Source organism: Bufo bufo, chromosome 7 (genome assembly GCF_905171765.1).
Source record: "Bufo bufo chromosome 7, aBufBuf1.1, whole genome shotgun sequence".
In the NCBI taxonomy this organism is placed as follows: Eukaryota; Metazoa; Chordata; class Amphibia; order Anura; family Bufonidae; genus Bufo; species Bufo bufo.
The window spans coordinates 1825362-1838051 of NC_053395.1; the positions used below are offsets into that span (position 1 = coordinate 1825362).

The window sequence follows — 12690 nt, forward strand, 5'->3', positions numbered from 1 at the left end:
CCTACAGAGCCCCCGACACAGACCTGTACAGAGAGCCTAAACCCACCCTACAGATCCCTCGGTACAGAGAGCCTAAACCCACCCTACAGATCCCTCGGTACAGAGAGCCTAAACACACCCTACAGATCCCCCGACACAGACCTGTACCAAGAGCCTAAACCCACCCTAGAGCCCCCCAACACAGACCTGTACCGAGAGCCTAAACCCACCCTACAGATCCCTCGGTACAAAGAGCCTAAACCCACCCTACAGATCCCTCGGTACAGAGAGCCTAAACCCACCCTACAGAGCCCCCGACACAGACCTGTACCAAGAGCCTAAACCCACCCTAGAGCCCCCCCGACACAGACCTGTACCGAGAGCCTAAACCCACCCTACAGAGGCCCCGACACAGACCTGTACCGAAAGCCTAAACCCACCCTACAGAGTCCCAGACACAGACCTGTAACGAGAGCCTAAACCAATCCTACAGAACCGTCGGCACAGAGAGCCTAAACCCACCCTATAGAGCCCCACCGACACAGACCTGTACCGAGAGCCTAAACCCACCCTACAGATCCCTCGGTACAAAGAGCCTAAACCCACCCTACAGATCCCTCGGTACAGAGAGCCTAAACCCACCCTACAGAGCCCCCCGACACAGACCTGTACCAAGAGCCTAAACCCACCCTAGAGCCCCCCCGACACAGACCTGTACCGAGAGCCTAAACCCACCCTACAGAGGCCCCGACACAGACCTGTACCGAAAGCCTAAACCCACCCTACAGAGTCCCAGACACAGACCTGTAACGAGAGCCTAAACCAATCCTACAGAACCGTCGGCACAGAGAGCCTAAACCCACCCTATAGAGCCCCACCGACACAGACCTGTACCGAGAGCCTAAACCCACCCTACAGATCCCTCGGTACAGAGAGCCTAAACCCACCCTACAGAGCCCCCGACACAGACCTGTACAAAGAGCCTAAACCCACCCTAGAGCCCCCTGACACAGACCTGTACAGAGAGCCTAAACCTACCCTAGAGGCCCCGACACAGACCTGTAACGAGAGCCTAAACCAACCCTACAGAACCGTCGGCACAGAGAGCCTAAACCCACCCTACAGAGCCCCTGATAGAGAGCCTAAACCCACCCTACAGAGCCCCAGACAGACCTGTAACGAGAGCCTAAACCCACCCTACAGATCCCTCGGCACAGACCTCACTAGTATATAAGCCACCACCATTTGTTATCTCCACATTGCTGGCAACAAACTTGTAAAGCCAGCTGGTACAGACCCCCACAACCATTACAGGAGCCCATCCTTTATGTGCCTAACCTCTACCCAGTGCCAAGAGCGCACACCCATCACTTATGTAGAGCTGACTGGCACCTACCCTTCATATACTCAGCACGGTTCTGCAATTGGTGTGGGTACCCTGCCCCCCTAGAGGGTGAAGAGAGACGCAGCAAGTCGCATACAGGCAAACAAAATTTATTGTGTTTAAAAAATAAAATAGAACATAATCAATACGAGTGCATCCCAAACCCCAAAAACAGGAAGGGGGGTGCGAGGCCATGACGGGGGGCTGCCCCCATGTGGACAGAAGAGGATCCAGCACAAGCCTGTTCCCATCTCATGGGGAGGACAGTGGACAACTTGTACACGGAGGTGAAACAGGACAATGGCAACGGATGCTCCTGCTGGACATAGCGAAGCATAAGCTGCAGTGTTGTTCCACTGGGGCGGGAGGGGGGGGGGCTGGGGGGAGAGATCAGGGAGCGGGGGCAGGTGCAGCATCTCCCAGCATTCACTGCACCGCCTGCTCGTTAGCACTGCCACTCGTCTCCTGCGGCTTCATGACGTCGGGGAGTTCTGGGGGACTGGAGAAGGGATCCACCCGCAGAGGTTCAAAGGAGTCTCCTAGAAGATAGAAACGTCAGCGCTGCGGCAGCACCGGCCCCATCACCCCCAATCCACGGCACACTCACCGGAGCAGCGGAATGCCAGTCCCACCGTGGCCGGAGCCTGTGGCCGCGCGGTCTGGCTGGTGAAGCCACAGTCACCTAAGGTCTTATTGTCATCTAATAACTGGTCATCCTGGAAGAGAGAGAGGACTGTGAGGAGCAGGCACAGGAGGCACGGGGACGGGGAAAGACAACGACCCACCTTGTACAGCCGCTGGTCCTCTGGGGGTCTCTTCAGAATCCCCTCCACAATCCTCTTCAGCTCATATACAGTTGTGTTCTCTTTGGCGTCCGTGAAGATTGTGGTTTTATTACGGCGGATCATCAAAAACACGTCCTGAAGAAGAAGAAGAGTCAGGAGGGGAGGAGCTGTCGAAAAGATGGGGGGGGGGGGAACCGCTGCCACTCCGGGTGCAACTTGTGGTGTGGGGGGAGGGTCAAGTATACACACTAAGGGGGGTACCACGTCGGGGCTCCAGTATATACACTAAGGGGGGTACCACGTCGGGGCTCCAGTATATACACTAAGGGGGGTACCACGTCGGGGCTCCAGTACACACACTAAGGGGGGTACCACGTCGGGGCTCCAGTACACACACTAAGGGGGGTACCACGTCGGGGCTCCAGTACACACACTAAGGGGGGTACCACGTCGGGGCTCCAGCATACACACTAAGGGTGGTACCACGTCGGGGCTCCAGCATACACACTAAGGGGGGTACCACGTCGGGGCTCCAGCATACACACTAAGGGGGGTACCACGTCGGGGCTCCAGTATACACACTAAGGGGGGTACCACGTCGGGGCTCCAGTACACACACTAAGGGGGGTACCACGTCGGGGCTCCAGTACACACACTAAGGGGGGTACCACGTCGGGGCTCCAGTACATACACTAAGGGGGGGTACCACGTCGGGGCTCCAGTATACACACTAAGGGGGGTACCACATCGGGGCTCCAGTACACACACTAAGGGGGGTACCATATCGGGGCTCCAGTACACACACTAAGGGGGGTACCACATCGGGGCTCCAGTACACACACTAAGGGGGGGTACCACATCGGGGGCTCCAGTACACACACTAAGGGGGTACCACGTCGGGGGCTCCAGTACACACACTAAGGGGGTTACAACGTCAGGGCCCCAGTATATACTAAGGGGGTAACGTCAGGGCCCCAGTATATACTAAGGGGGTAACGTCAGGGCCCCAGTATATACTAAGGGGGTAACGTCAGGGCCCCAGTATATACTAAGGGGGTAACGTCAGGGCCCCAGTATATACTAAGGGGGTAACGTCAGGGCCCCAGTATATACTAAGGGGGTAACGTCAGGGCCCCAGTATATACTAAGGGGGTAACGTCAGGGCCCCAGTATATACTAAGGGGGTAACGTCAGGGCCCCAGTATATACTAAGGGGGTAACGTCAGGGCCCCAGTATATACTAAGGGGGTAACGTCAGGGCCCCAGTATATACTAAGGGGGTAACGTCAGGGCCCCAGTATATACTAAGGGGGTAACGTCAGGGCCCCAGTATATACTAAGGGGGTAACGTCAGGGCTCCAGTATATACTAAGGGGGTAACGTCAGGGCCCCAGTATATACTAAGGGGGTAACGTCAGGGCCCTAGTATATACTAAGGGGGCAACGTCAGGGCTCCAGTGTATACTAAGGGGGTAACGTCAGGGCTCCAGTGTATACTAAGGGGGTAACGTCAGGGCTCCAGTGTATACTAAGGGGGTAACGTCAGGGCTCCAGTATATACTAAGGGGGTAACGTCAGGGCTCCAGTATATACTAAGGGGGTAACGTCAGGGCCCCAGTATATACTAAGGGGGTACTGTCAGGGCTCCAGCATCAGGTGTATACCATATACATATGGGGGGGGTGTAACAGTACAGTATATACTAAGGGGGTAACGTCAGGGCTCCAGTATATACTAAGGGGGTAACGTCAGGGCCCCAGTATATACTAAGGGGGTACTGTCAGGGCTCCAGCATCAGGTGTATACCATATACATATGGTGGGGGGGGGGGGTAACAGTACAGTATATACTAAGGGGGTAACGTCAGGGCTCCAGTATATACTAAGGGGGTAACGTCAGGGCCCCAGTATATACTAAGGGGGTAACGTCAGGGCTCCAGTATATACTAAGGGGGTAGCGTCAGGGCTCCAGTATATACTAAGGGGGTAACGTCAGGGCTCCAGTATATACTAAGGGGGTAACGTCAGGGCTCCAGTATATACTAAGGGGGTAACGTCAGGGCTCCAGTATATACTAAGGGGGTAACGTCAGGGCTCCAGTATATACTAAGGGGGTAACGTCAGGGCTCCAGTATATACTAAGGGGGTAACGTCAGGGCTCCAGTATATACTAAGGGGGTAACGTCAGGGCTCCAGTATATACTAAGGGGGTAACGTCAGGGCTCCAGTATATACTAAGGGGGTAACGTCAGGGCCCCAGTATATACTAAGGGGGGTAACGTCAGGGCCCCAGTATATACTAAGGGGGTAACGTCAGGGCCCCAGTATATACTAAGGGGGTAACGTCAGGGCCCCAGTATATACTAAGGGGGTAACGTCAGGGCCCCAGTATATACTAAGGGGGTAACGTCAGGGCCCCAGTATATACTAAGGGGGTAACGTCAGGGCCCCAGTATATACTAAGGGGGTAACGTCAGGGCCCCAGTATATACTAAGGGGGTAACGTCAGGGCCCCAGTATATACTAAGGGGGTAACGTCAGGGCCCCAGTATATACTAAGGGGGTAACGTCAGGGCCCCAGTATATACTAAGGGGGTAACGTCAGGGCCCCAGTATATACTAAGGGGGTAACGTCAGGGCCCCAGTATATACTAAGGGGGTAACGTCAGGGCCCCAGTATATACTAAGGGGGTAACGTCAGGGCCCCAGTATATACTAAGGGGGTAACGTCAGGGCCCCAGTATATACTAAGGGGGTAACGTCAGGGCCCCAGTATATACTAAGGGGGTAACGTCAGGGCCCCAGTATATACTAAGGGGGTAACGTCAGGGCCCCAGTATATACTAAGGGGGTAACGTCAGGGCTCCAGTATATACTAAGGGGGTAACGTCAGGGCTCCAGTATATACTAAGGGGGTAACGTCAGGGCTCCAGTATATACTAAGGGGGTAACGTCAGGGCCCCAGTATATACTAAGGGGGTAACGTCAGGGCCCCAGTATATACTAAGGGGGTAACGTCAGGGCCCCAGTATATACTAAGGGGGTACTGTCAGGGCTCCAGCATCAGGTGTATACCATATACATATGGGGGGGGTGTAACAGTACAGTATATACTAAGGGGGTAACGTCAGGGCTCCAGTATATACTAAGGGGGTAACGTCAGGGCCCCAGTATATACTAAGGGGGTACTGTCAGGGCTCCAGCATCAGGTGTATACCATATACATATGGTGGGGGGGGGGTAACAGTACAGTATATACTAAGGGGGTAACGTCAGGGCTCCAGTATATACTAAGGGGGTAACGTCAGGGCCCCAGTATATACTAAGGGGGTAGCGTCAGAGCTTCAGTATATACTAAGGGGGTAGCGTCAGGGCTCCAGTATATACTAAGGGGGTAACGTCAGGGCTCCAGTATATACTAAGGGGGTAACGTCAGGGCTCCAGTATATACTAAGGGGGTAACGTCAGGGCTCCAGTATATACTAAGGGGGTAACGTCAGGGCTCCAGTATATACTAAGGGGGTAACGTCAGGGCTCCAGTATATACTAAGGGGGTAACGTCAGGGCTCCAGTATATACTAAGGGGGTAACGTCAGGGCTCCAGTATATACTAAGGGGGTAACGTCAGGGCTCCAGTATATACTAAGGGGGTAACGTCAGGGCCCCAGTATATACTAAGGGGGTAACGTCAGGGCCCCAGTATATACTAAGGGGGTAACGTCAGGGCCCCAGTATATACTAAGGGGGTAACGTCAGGGCCCCAGTATATACTAAGGGGGTAACGTCAGGGCCCCAGTATATACTAAGGGGGTAACGTCAGGGCCCCAGTATATACTAAGGGGGTAACGTCAGGGCCCCAGTATATACTAAGGGGGTAACGTCAGGGCTCCAGTATATACTAAGGGGGTAACGTCAGGGCTCCAGTATATACTAAGGGGGTAACGTCAGGGCCCCAGTATATACTAAGGGGGGTAACGTCAGGGCCCCAGTATATACTAAGGGGGTAACGTCAGGGCCCCAGTATATACTAAGGGGGTAACGTCAGGGCCCCAGTATATACTAAGGGGGTAACGTCAGGGCCCCAGTATATACTAAGGGGGTAACGTCAGGGCCCCAGTATATACTAAGGGGGTAACGTCAGGGCCCCAGTATATACTAAGGGGGTAACGTCAGGGCCCCAGTATATACTAAGGGGGTAACGTCAGGGCCCCAGTATATACTAAGGGGGTAACGTCAGGGCCCCAGTATATACTAAGGGGGTAACGTCAGGGCTCCAGTATATACTAAGGGGGTAACGTCAGGGCCCCAGTATATACTAAGGGGGTAACGTCAGGGCCCCAGTATATACTAAGGGGGTAACGTCAGGGCCCCAGTATATACTAAGGGGGTAACGTCAGGGCCCCAGTATATACTAAGGGGGTAACGTCAGGGCCCCAGTATATACTAAGGGGGTAACGTCAGGGCCCCAGTATATACTAAGGGGGTACTGTCAGGGCTCCAGCATCAGGTGTATACCATATACATATGGGGGGGGGGGGGGGAAGGTAACAGTACAGTATACTGCCTACATATATCTTATAGGAAACAATCTGGAAGTAAAAACTGATGCAGAATATAAATGACGAGGAGCAAAGAAAACCGAATAATGGGACAGGAAAAACTAATACAAAAAAAAAACTATTCTAACAAAAGAAAAGCCGAGACTATAAGCGGTCTCACAGGTCGTATAATACGGAGAAACGCGAGGAGTCGTCTGGAAGAAGCGGCCTCCGGGAGAGGCTCATGCACACGACCGTCGTGTTTTTTGCGGTGCACAAAACATTGATGGCGTCCGTGTGCTTTCCGCAATTTGTCTAACAGCACGGACGGCCACCGATGTAACTGCCTATTCTCTTCCGCAAAACGGACAATAGGACAGGTTATCATTTTTTGCGGACAACGGAACGGAGCAACGGATGCGGAAAACAAACGGAGTGCTGTCCGCATCTTTTGCGGCCCCATTGAAGTGAATGGGTCTACATCTGAGCCGCCAAAACTGCAGCTCAGATACGGACCAAAACAACGGTCGCGTGCATGAGGCCCGAGTGCGAATTAACCCCTTCTACACCAAGCAGTTTTCCATTTATTTATTTTGTTTTCCGCCCCTGCCTTCCCGGAGCCATAACCTTAGTTTACATCTCACGGATCATCGACGCTTGTTTGATACAATGTAGCAGGAAAACTCCAAAGGGGAGAATTTAGGCCTCTTTCACACTTGCGTTGTCCGGATCCGGCGTGTACTCCACTTGCCGGAATTACACGCCGGATCCGGAAAAACGCAAGTGTACTGAAAGCATTTGAAGACGGAACCGTCTTCAAAATGCTTTCAGTGTTACTATGGCAGCCAGGACGCTATTAAAGTCCTGGTTGCCATAGTAGTAGTGGGGAGCGGTATACTTACCGTCCGTGCGGCTCCCGGGGCGCTCCAGAATGACGTCAGAGCGCCCCATGTGATCACGTCATCCATGAGCTTGGGGCGCCCTGACGTCACTCTGGAGCGCCCGGGGAGCCGCACGGACGGTAAGTAACTGCTCCCCCGCTCCCCGCTACACTTTACCATGGCTGCCAGGACTTTAGCGTCCCGGCAGCCATGGTAACCACTCTGAAAAAGCTAAATGTCGGCTCCGGCAATGCGCTGAAACGACGTTTAGCTTAAGGCCGGATCCGGATCAATGCCTTTCAATGGGCATTAATTCCGGATCCGGCCTTGCAGCAAGTCTTCAGGATTTTTGGCCGAAGCAAAAAGCGCAACATGCTGCGGTATTTTCTCCGGCCAAAAAACGTTCCGTTCCGGAACTGAAGACATCCTGATGCATCCTGAACGGATTTCTCTCCATTCAGAATGCATGGGGATAATCCTGATCAGGATTCTTCCAGCATAGAGCCCCGACGACGGAACTCTATGCCGGAAGAAAAGAACGCAAGTGTGAAAGAGCCATAAGAAAAAGAGAAAAAAACAACTCCGCTAGTTTTATGGGTCTTGTTTTTACAGCATTCCCTATAGTGGGGGGGTGAGGGGGCGGGGGGCACAGTATATAGTGAGGGGGCGGGGGGCACAGTATATAGTGAGGGGGCGGGGGGCACAGTATATAGTGAGGGGGCGGGGGGCACAGTATATAGTGAGGGGGGAGGGGGCACAGTATATAGTGAGGGGGGAGGGGGCACAGTATATAGTGAGGGGGGAGGGGGCACAGTATATAGTGAGGGGGGAGGGGGCACAGTATATAGTGAGGGGGGAGGGGGCACAGTATATAGTGAGGGGGAAGGGGGCACAGTATATAGTGAGGGGGAAGGGGGCACAGTATATAGTGAGGGGGGAGGGGGCACAGTATATAGTGAGGGGGGAGGGGGCACAGTATATAGTGAGGGGGGAGGGGGCACAGTATATAGTGAGGGGGGAGGGGGCACAGTATATAGTGAGGGGGGAGGGTTATGTCAGGGGCACAGTATGTCGGGGGCACAGTATGTAGTGAGGGGGGAGGGTATGTCAGGGGCACAGTATGTAGTTGGGGGGAGGGTATGTCAGGGGCACAGTATGTAGTGGGAGGGAGGGTATGTCAGGGGCACAGTATGTAGTGGGGGGGAGGGTATGTCAGGGGCACAGTATGTAGTGGGAGGGAGGGTATGTCAGGGGCACAGTATGTAGTGGGGGGGAGGGTATGTCAGGGGCACAGTATGTAGTTGGGGGGAGGGTATGTCAGGGGCACAGTATGTAGTGGGGGGGAGGGTATGTCAGGGGCACAGTATGTAGTGGGGGGGAGGGTATGTCAGGAGCACAGTATGTAGTGGGGGGGAGGGTATGTCAGGGGCACAGTATGTAGTGGGAGGGAGGGTATGTCAGGGGCACAGTATGTAGTGGGGGGGAGGGTATGTCAGGGGCACAGTATGTAGTGGGGGGGAGGGTATGTCAGGGGCACAGTATGTAGTGGGGGGGAGGGTATGTCAGGGGCACAGTATGTAGTGGGGGGGAGGGTATGTCAGGGGCACAGTATGTAGTGGGGGGGAGGGTATGTCAGGGGCACAGTATGTAGTGGCGGGGAGGGTATGTCAGGGGCACAGTATGTAGTGGGGGGGAGGGTATGTCAGGGGCACAGTATGTAGTGGGGGGGAGGGTATGTCAGGGGCACAGTATGTAGTGGGGGGGAGGGTATGTCAGGGGCACAGTATGTAGTGGGGGGGAGGGTATGTCAGGGGCACAGTATGTAGTGGGGGGGAGGGTATGTCAGGGGCACAGTATGTAGTGGGGGGGAGGGTATGTCAGGGGCACAGTATGTAGTGGGGGGGGAGGGTATGTCAGGGGCACAGTATGTAGTGGGGGGGGAGGGTATGTCAGGGGCACAGTATGTAGTGGGGGGAGGGTATGTCAGGGGCACAGTATGTAGTGGGGGGGAGGGTATGTCAGGGGCACAGTATGTAGTGAGGGGGGAGGGGTATGTCGGGGGCATAGTAGACACTGGTGGTGGGAGGCCTGGCGGCCATCTTGGGAGTGGAAGGCCGCTGCACGGTTACTAGGGGAGACGGGTTGCTTGTGCCGCCATGTTGTGGAGGTCCGGCCCGGTACTAGGCCGCCATGTTGCTGACGCCTCGGCCGGTTCCCTCCGGGGTGACACACCGGACGGCTGGAGGAAGCCGCAGGGTGAGGCCCCGTCATCTCGGCGTTTCGCTGCCGGCCGCTCTCCGCCATGTTGAGAAGGTCAGGACGGAGAGGTCCGGCCGGTCACACAGCGCAGGCAGCCCCGCTCACCCCACTCTCGTACCGGCCCGCAGCGGGCACAGAGCCCCTCACAGCACGTGGCGTCCGCATACTCACCATCCCGGCCGTGTCCGCCCGTCCGTCCCGGGGAGGCTGTGACTAGACAAAGAGCCAGCGCCCGACACTGCGCTCCGAATATGCTCCGACCTCCCAGCCTGCACCGCGATGCGCAGCCGCCTGCTCAAACTAACAGCGCCATCTTGTGTGTGGCGGTCCTACGTCGCTGGGCGGGGCGTCAGTGACGTCACCACTTCGCCAGCTGAAACGTTCTGGCGCGAAAACAAAGCGATTGAGTGAGGGGCCGAAAAGTCTTGAAGCGGCCAGCGCGAACCGAGACAGAACCAGAGGGGAACCGAACTGACACTGAGACAGAACCGAACTGAGCCAGAGCCAGGGGGGAACCGAACAGAGACAGAGCCAGGGGGGAACCGAACAGAGCCAGGGGGGAACCGAACTGAGCCAGAGCCAGGGGGGAACCGAACAGAGACAGAGCCAGGGGGGAACCGAACAGAGACAGAGCCAGGGGGGAACCGAACAGAGACAGAGCCAGGGGGGAACCGAACAGAGACAGAGCCAGGGGGGAACCGAACAGAGACAGAGCCAGGGGGGAACTGAACTGAGCCTGTCCCGGGGGGAACTGAACTGAGCCTGTCCCGGGGGGAACCGAACTGTGACTGAGCCAGGGGGGAACCGAACTGAGCCTGTCCCGGGGGGAACCAAACTGAGCCTGTCCCGGGGGGAACCAAACTGTGACAGTCCCGGGGGAGAAAACCGAACTGTGACAGTCCCGGGGGAGAAAACCGAACTGTGACAGTCCCGGGGGAGAAAACCGAACTGTGACAGTCCCGGGGGAGAAAACCGAACTGTGACAGTCCCGGGGGAGAAAACCGAACTGTGACAGTCCCGGGGTAGGGGGAAGCCGAACTGAGAGAGACCCGAGGGGAAGGGGGGGGGCACAAACCGAGACAGAGCTGAGGGAGGAAGAGACGGGTGACAGACACCGGTCTAGGACCTGACGGGCAGAGACGACCAACTGAGAAAATCCAAGTGTCCTGGAGACCGAGGGAGAAACACGGCGAATACTAGAGCGTGGGGACCGGAAGTGACTGCACCGGATGAATGATCGTCCATGGTGAGAGCAATGGAGGCTGACACATGGGGGGGGGGTGGAGTGATGGAGGCTGACACATGGGGGGGAGGGCAGAGTGATGGAGGCTGACACATGGGGGGGAGGGCAGAGTGATGGAGGCTGACACATGGGGGGGGGGGGTGGAGTGATGGAGGCTGACACATGGGGGGGGGGGGGTGGAGTGATGGAGGCTGACACATGGGGGGGGTGGAGTGATGGAGGCTGACACATGGGGGGGGTGGAGTGATGGAGGCTGACACATGGGGGGGTGGAGTGATGGAGGCTGACACATGGGGAGGGTGGAGTGATGGAGGCTGACACATATGGGGAGGGCGGAGTGATGGAGGCTGACACGTGGGGAGAGGGCGGAGTGATGGAGGCTGACACGTGGGGAGAGGGCGGAGTGATGGAGGCTGACACGTGGGGAGAGGGCGGAGTGATGGAGGCTGACACGTGGGGAGAGGGCGGAGTGATGGAGGCTGACACGTGGGGAGAGGGCGGAGTGATGGAGGCTGACACGTGGGGAGAGGGCGGAGTGATGGAGGCTGACACGTGGGGAGAGGGCGGAGTGATGGAGGCTGACACGTGGGGAGAGGGCGGAGTGATGGAGGCTGACACGTGGGGAGAGGGCGGAGTGATGGAGGCTGACACGTGGGGAGAGGGCGGAGTGATGGAGGCTGACACGTGGGGAGAGGGCGGAGTGATGGAGGCTGACACGTGGGGAGAGGGCGGAGTGATGGAGGCTGACACGTGGGGAGAGGGCGGAGTGATGGAGGCTGACACGTGGGGGGGAGAGTGATGGAGTCGGACACGTGGGGGGGAGAGTGATAGAGTCGGACACGGGGGGGCAGGGGAGGACCGAGCCTTTCTGCCTGAGGCGAAAACTGAAACGGCGCCCCCCCCCATGCTATTTTCTTACCCTAACCCCTTCCCCCAGCCCTACTGTTAAAGATATACTTGGAAACCATTATACACAGCGCCACAGAACATCCAGGGTAATACAGCGCCTCATACCTCATACATCCAGGGTAATACAGCGCCTCATACCTCATACATCCAGGGTAATACAGCGCCACATACCTCATACATCCAGGGTAATACAGCGCCTCATACATCCAGGGTAATACAGCGCCTCATACCTCTTACATCCAGGGTAATACAGCGCCACATACCTCATACATCCAGGGTAATACAGCGCCACATACCTCATACATCCAGGGTAATACAGCGCCTCATACCTCATACATCCAGGGTAATACAGCGCCTCATACATCCAGGGTAATACAGCGCCACATACCTCATACATCCAGGGTAATACAGCGCCACATACCTCATACATCCAGGGTAATACAGCGCCTCATACCTCATACATCCAGGGTAATACAGCGCCACATACCTCATACATTCAGGGTAATACAGTGCCCCATACCTCTTACATCCAGGGTAATACAGCGCCTCATACCTCTTACATCCAGGGTCATACAGCACCTCATACCTCTTACATCCAGGGTCATACAGCACCTCATACTTCTTACATCCAGGATAATACAGCGCCTCATACCTCTTACATCCAGGGTAATACAGCGCCTCATACCTCTTACATCCAGGGTCATACAGCACCT

General features: G+C 55.9%; 2 protein-coding genes across 4 annotated transcripts in view; one reads left to right on the forward strand and one right to left on the reverse strand.

Annotated features, from left to right (window-relative positions):
* Positions 1–1452: 1452 nt before the first annotated feature.
* Positions 1453–10154, reverse strand: ELOB (elongin B). Its single transcript, XM_040440097.1, has 4 exons — positions 9997–10154; positions 2149–2283; positions 1971–2079; positions 1453–1902 (listed from the first exon to the last, which is right to left on the reverse strand). Exons 1-4 carry the CDS (start codon positions 9997–9999, stop codon positions 1790–1792), a joined length of 360 nt encoding a protein of 119 aa, XP_040296031.1. The 5' UTR covers positions 10000–10154; the 3' UTR covers positions 1453–1789.
* Positions 8574–12690, forward strand: part of PKMYT1 (protein kinase, membrane associated tyrosine/threonine 1) — a 42367-nt gene continuing 38250 nt past the window's right edge. Inside the window, exon 1 of one of the 3 annotated variants that reach the window (XM_040440095.1) lies at positions 8574–9879. The gene's annotated coding sequence lies outside the window, so the exon portion shown is untranslated. Of the gene's footprint in view, positions 9880–10864; positions 11072–12690 lie in introns of those variants that run through there. The other 2 variants (XM_040440096.1, XM_040440093.1) reach the window with 2 other exon arrangements.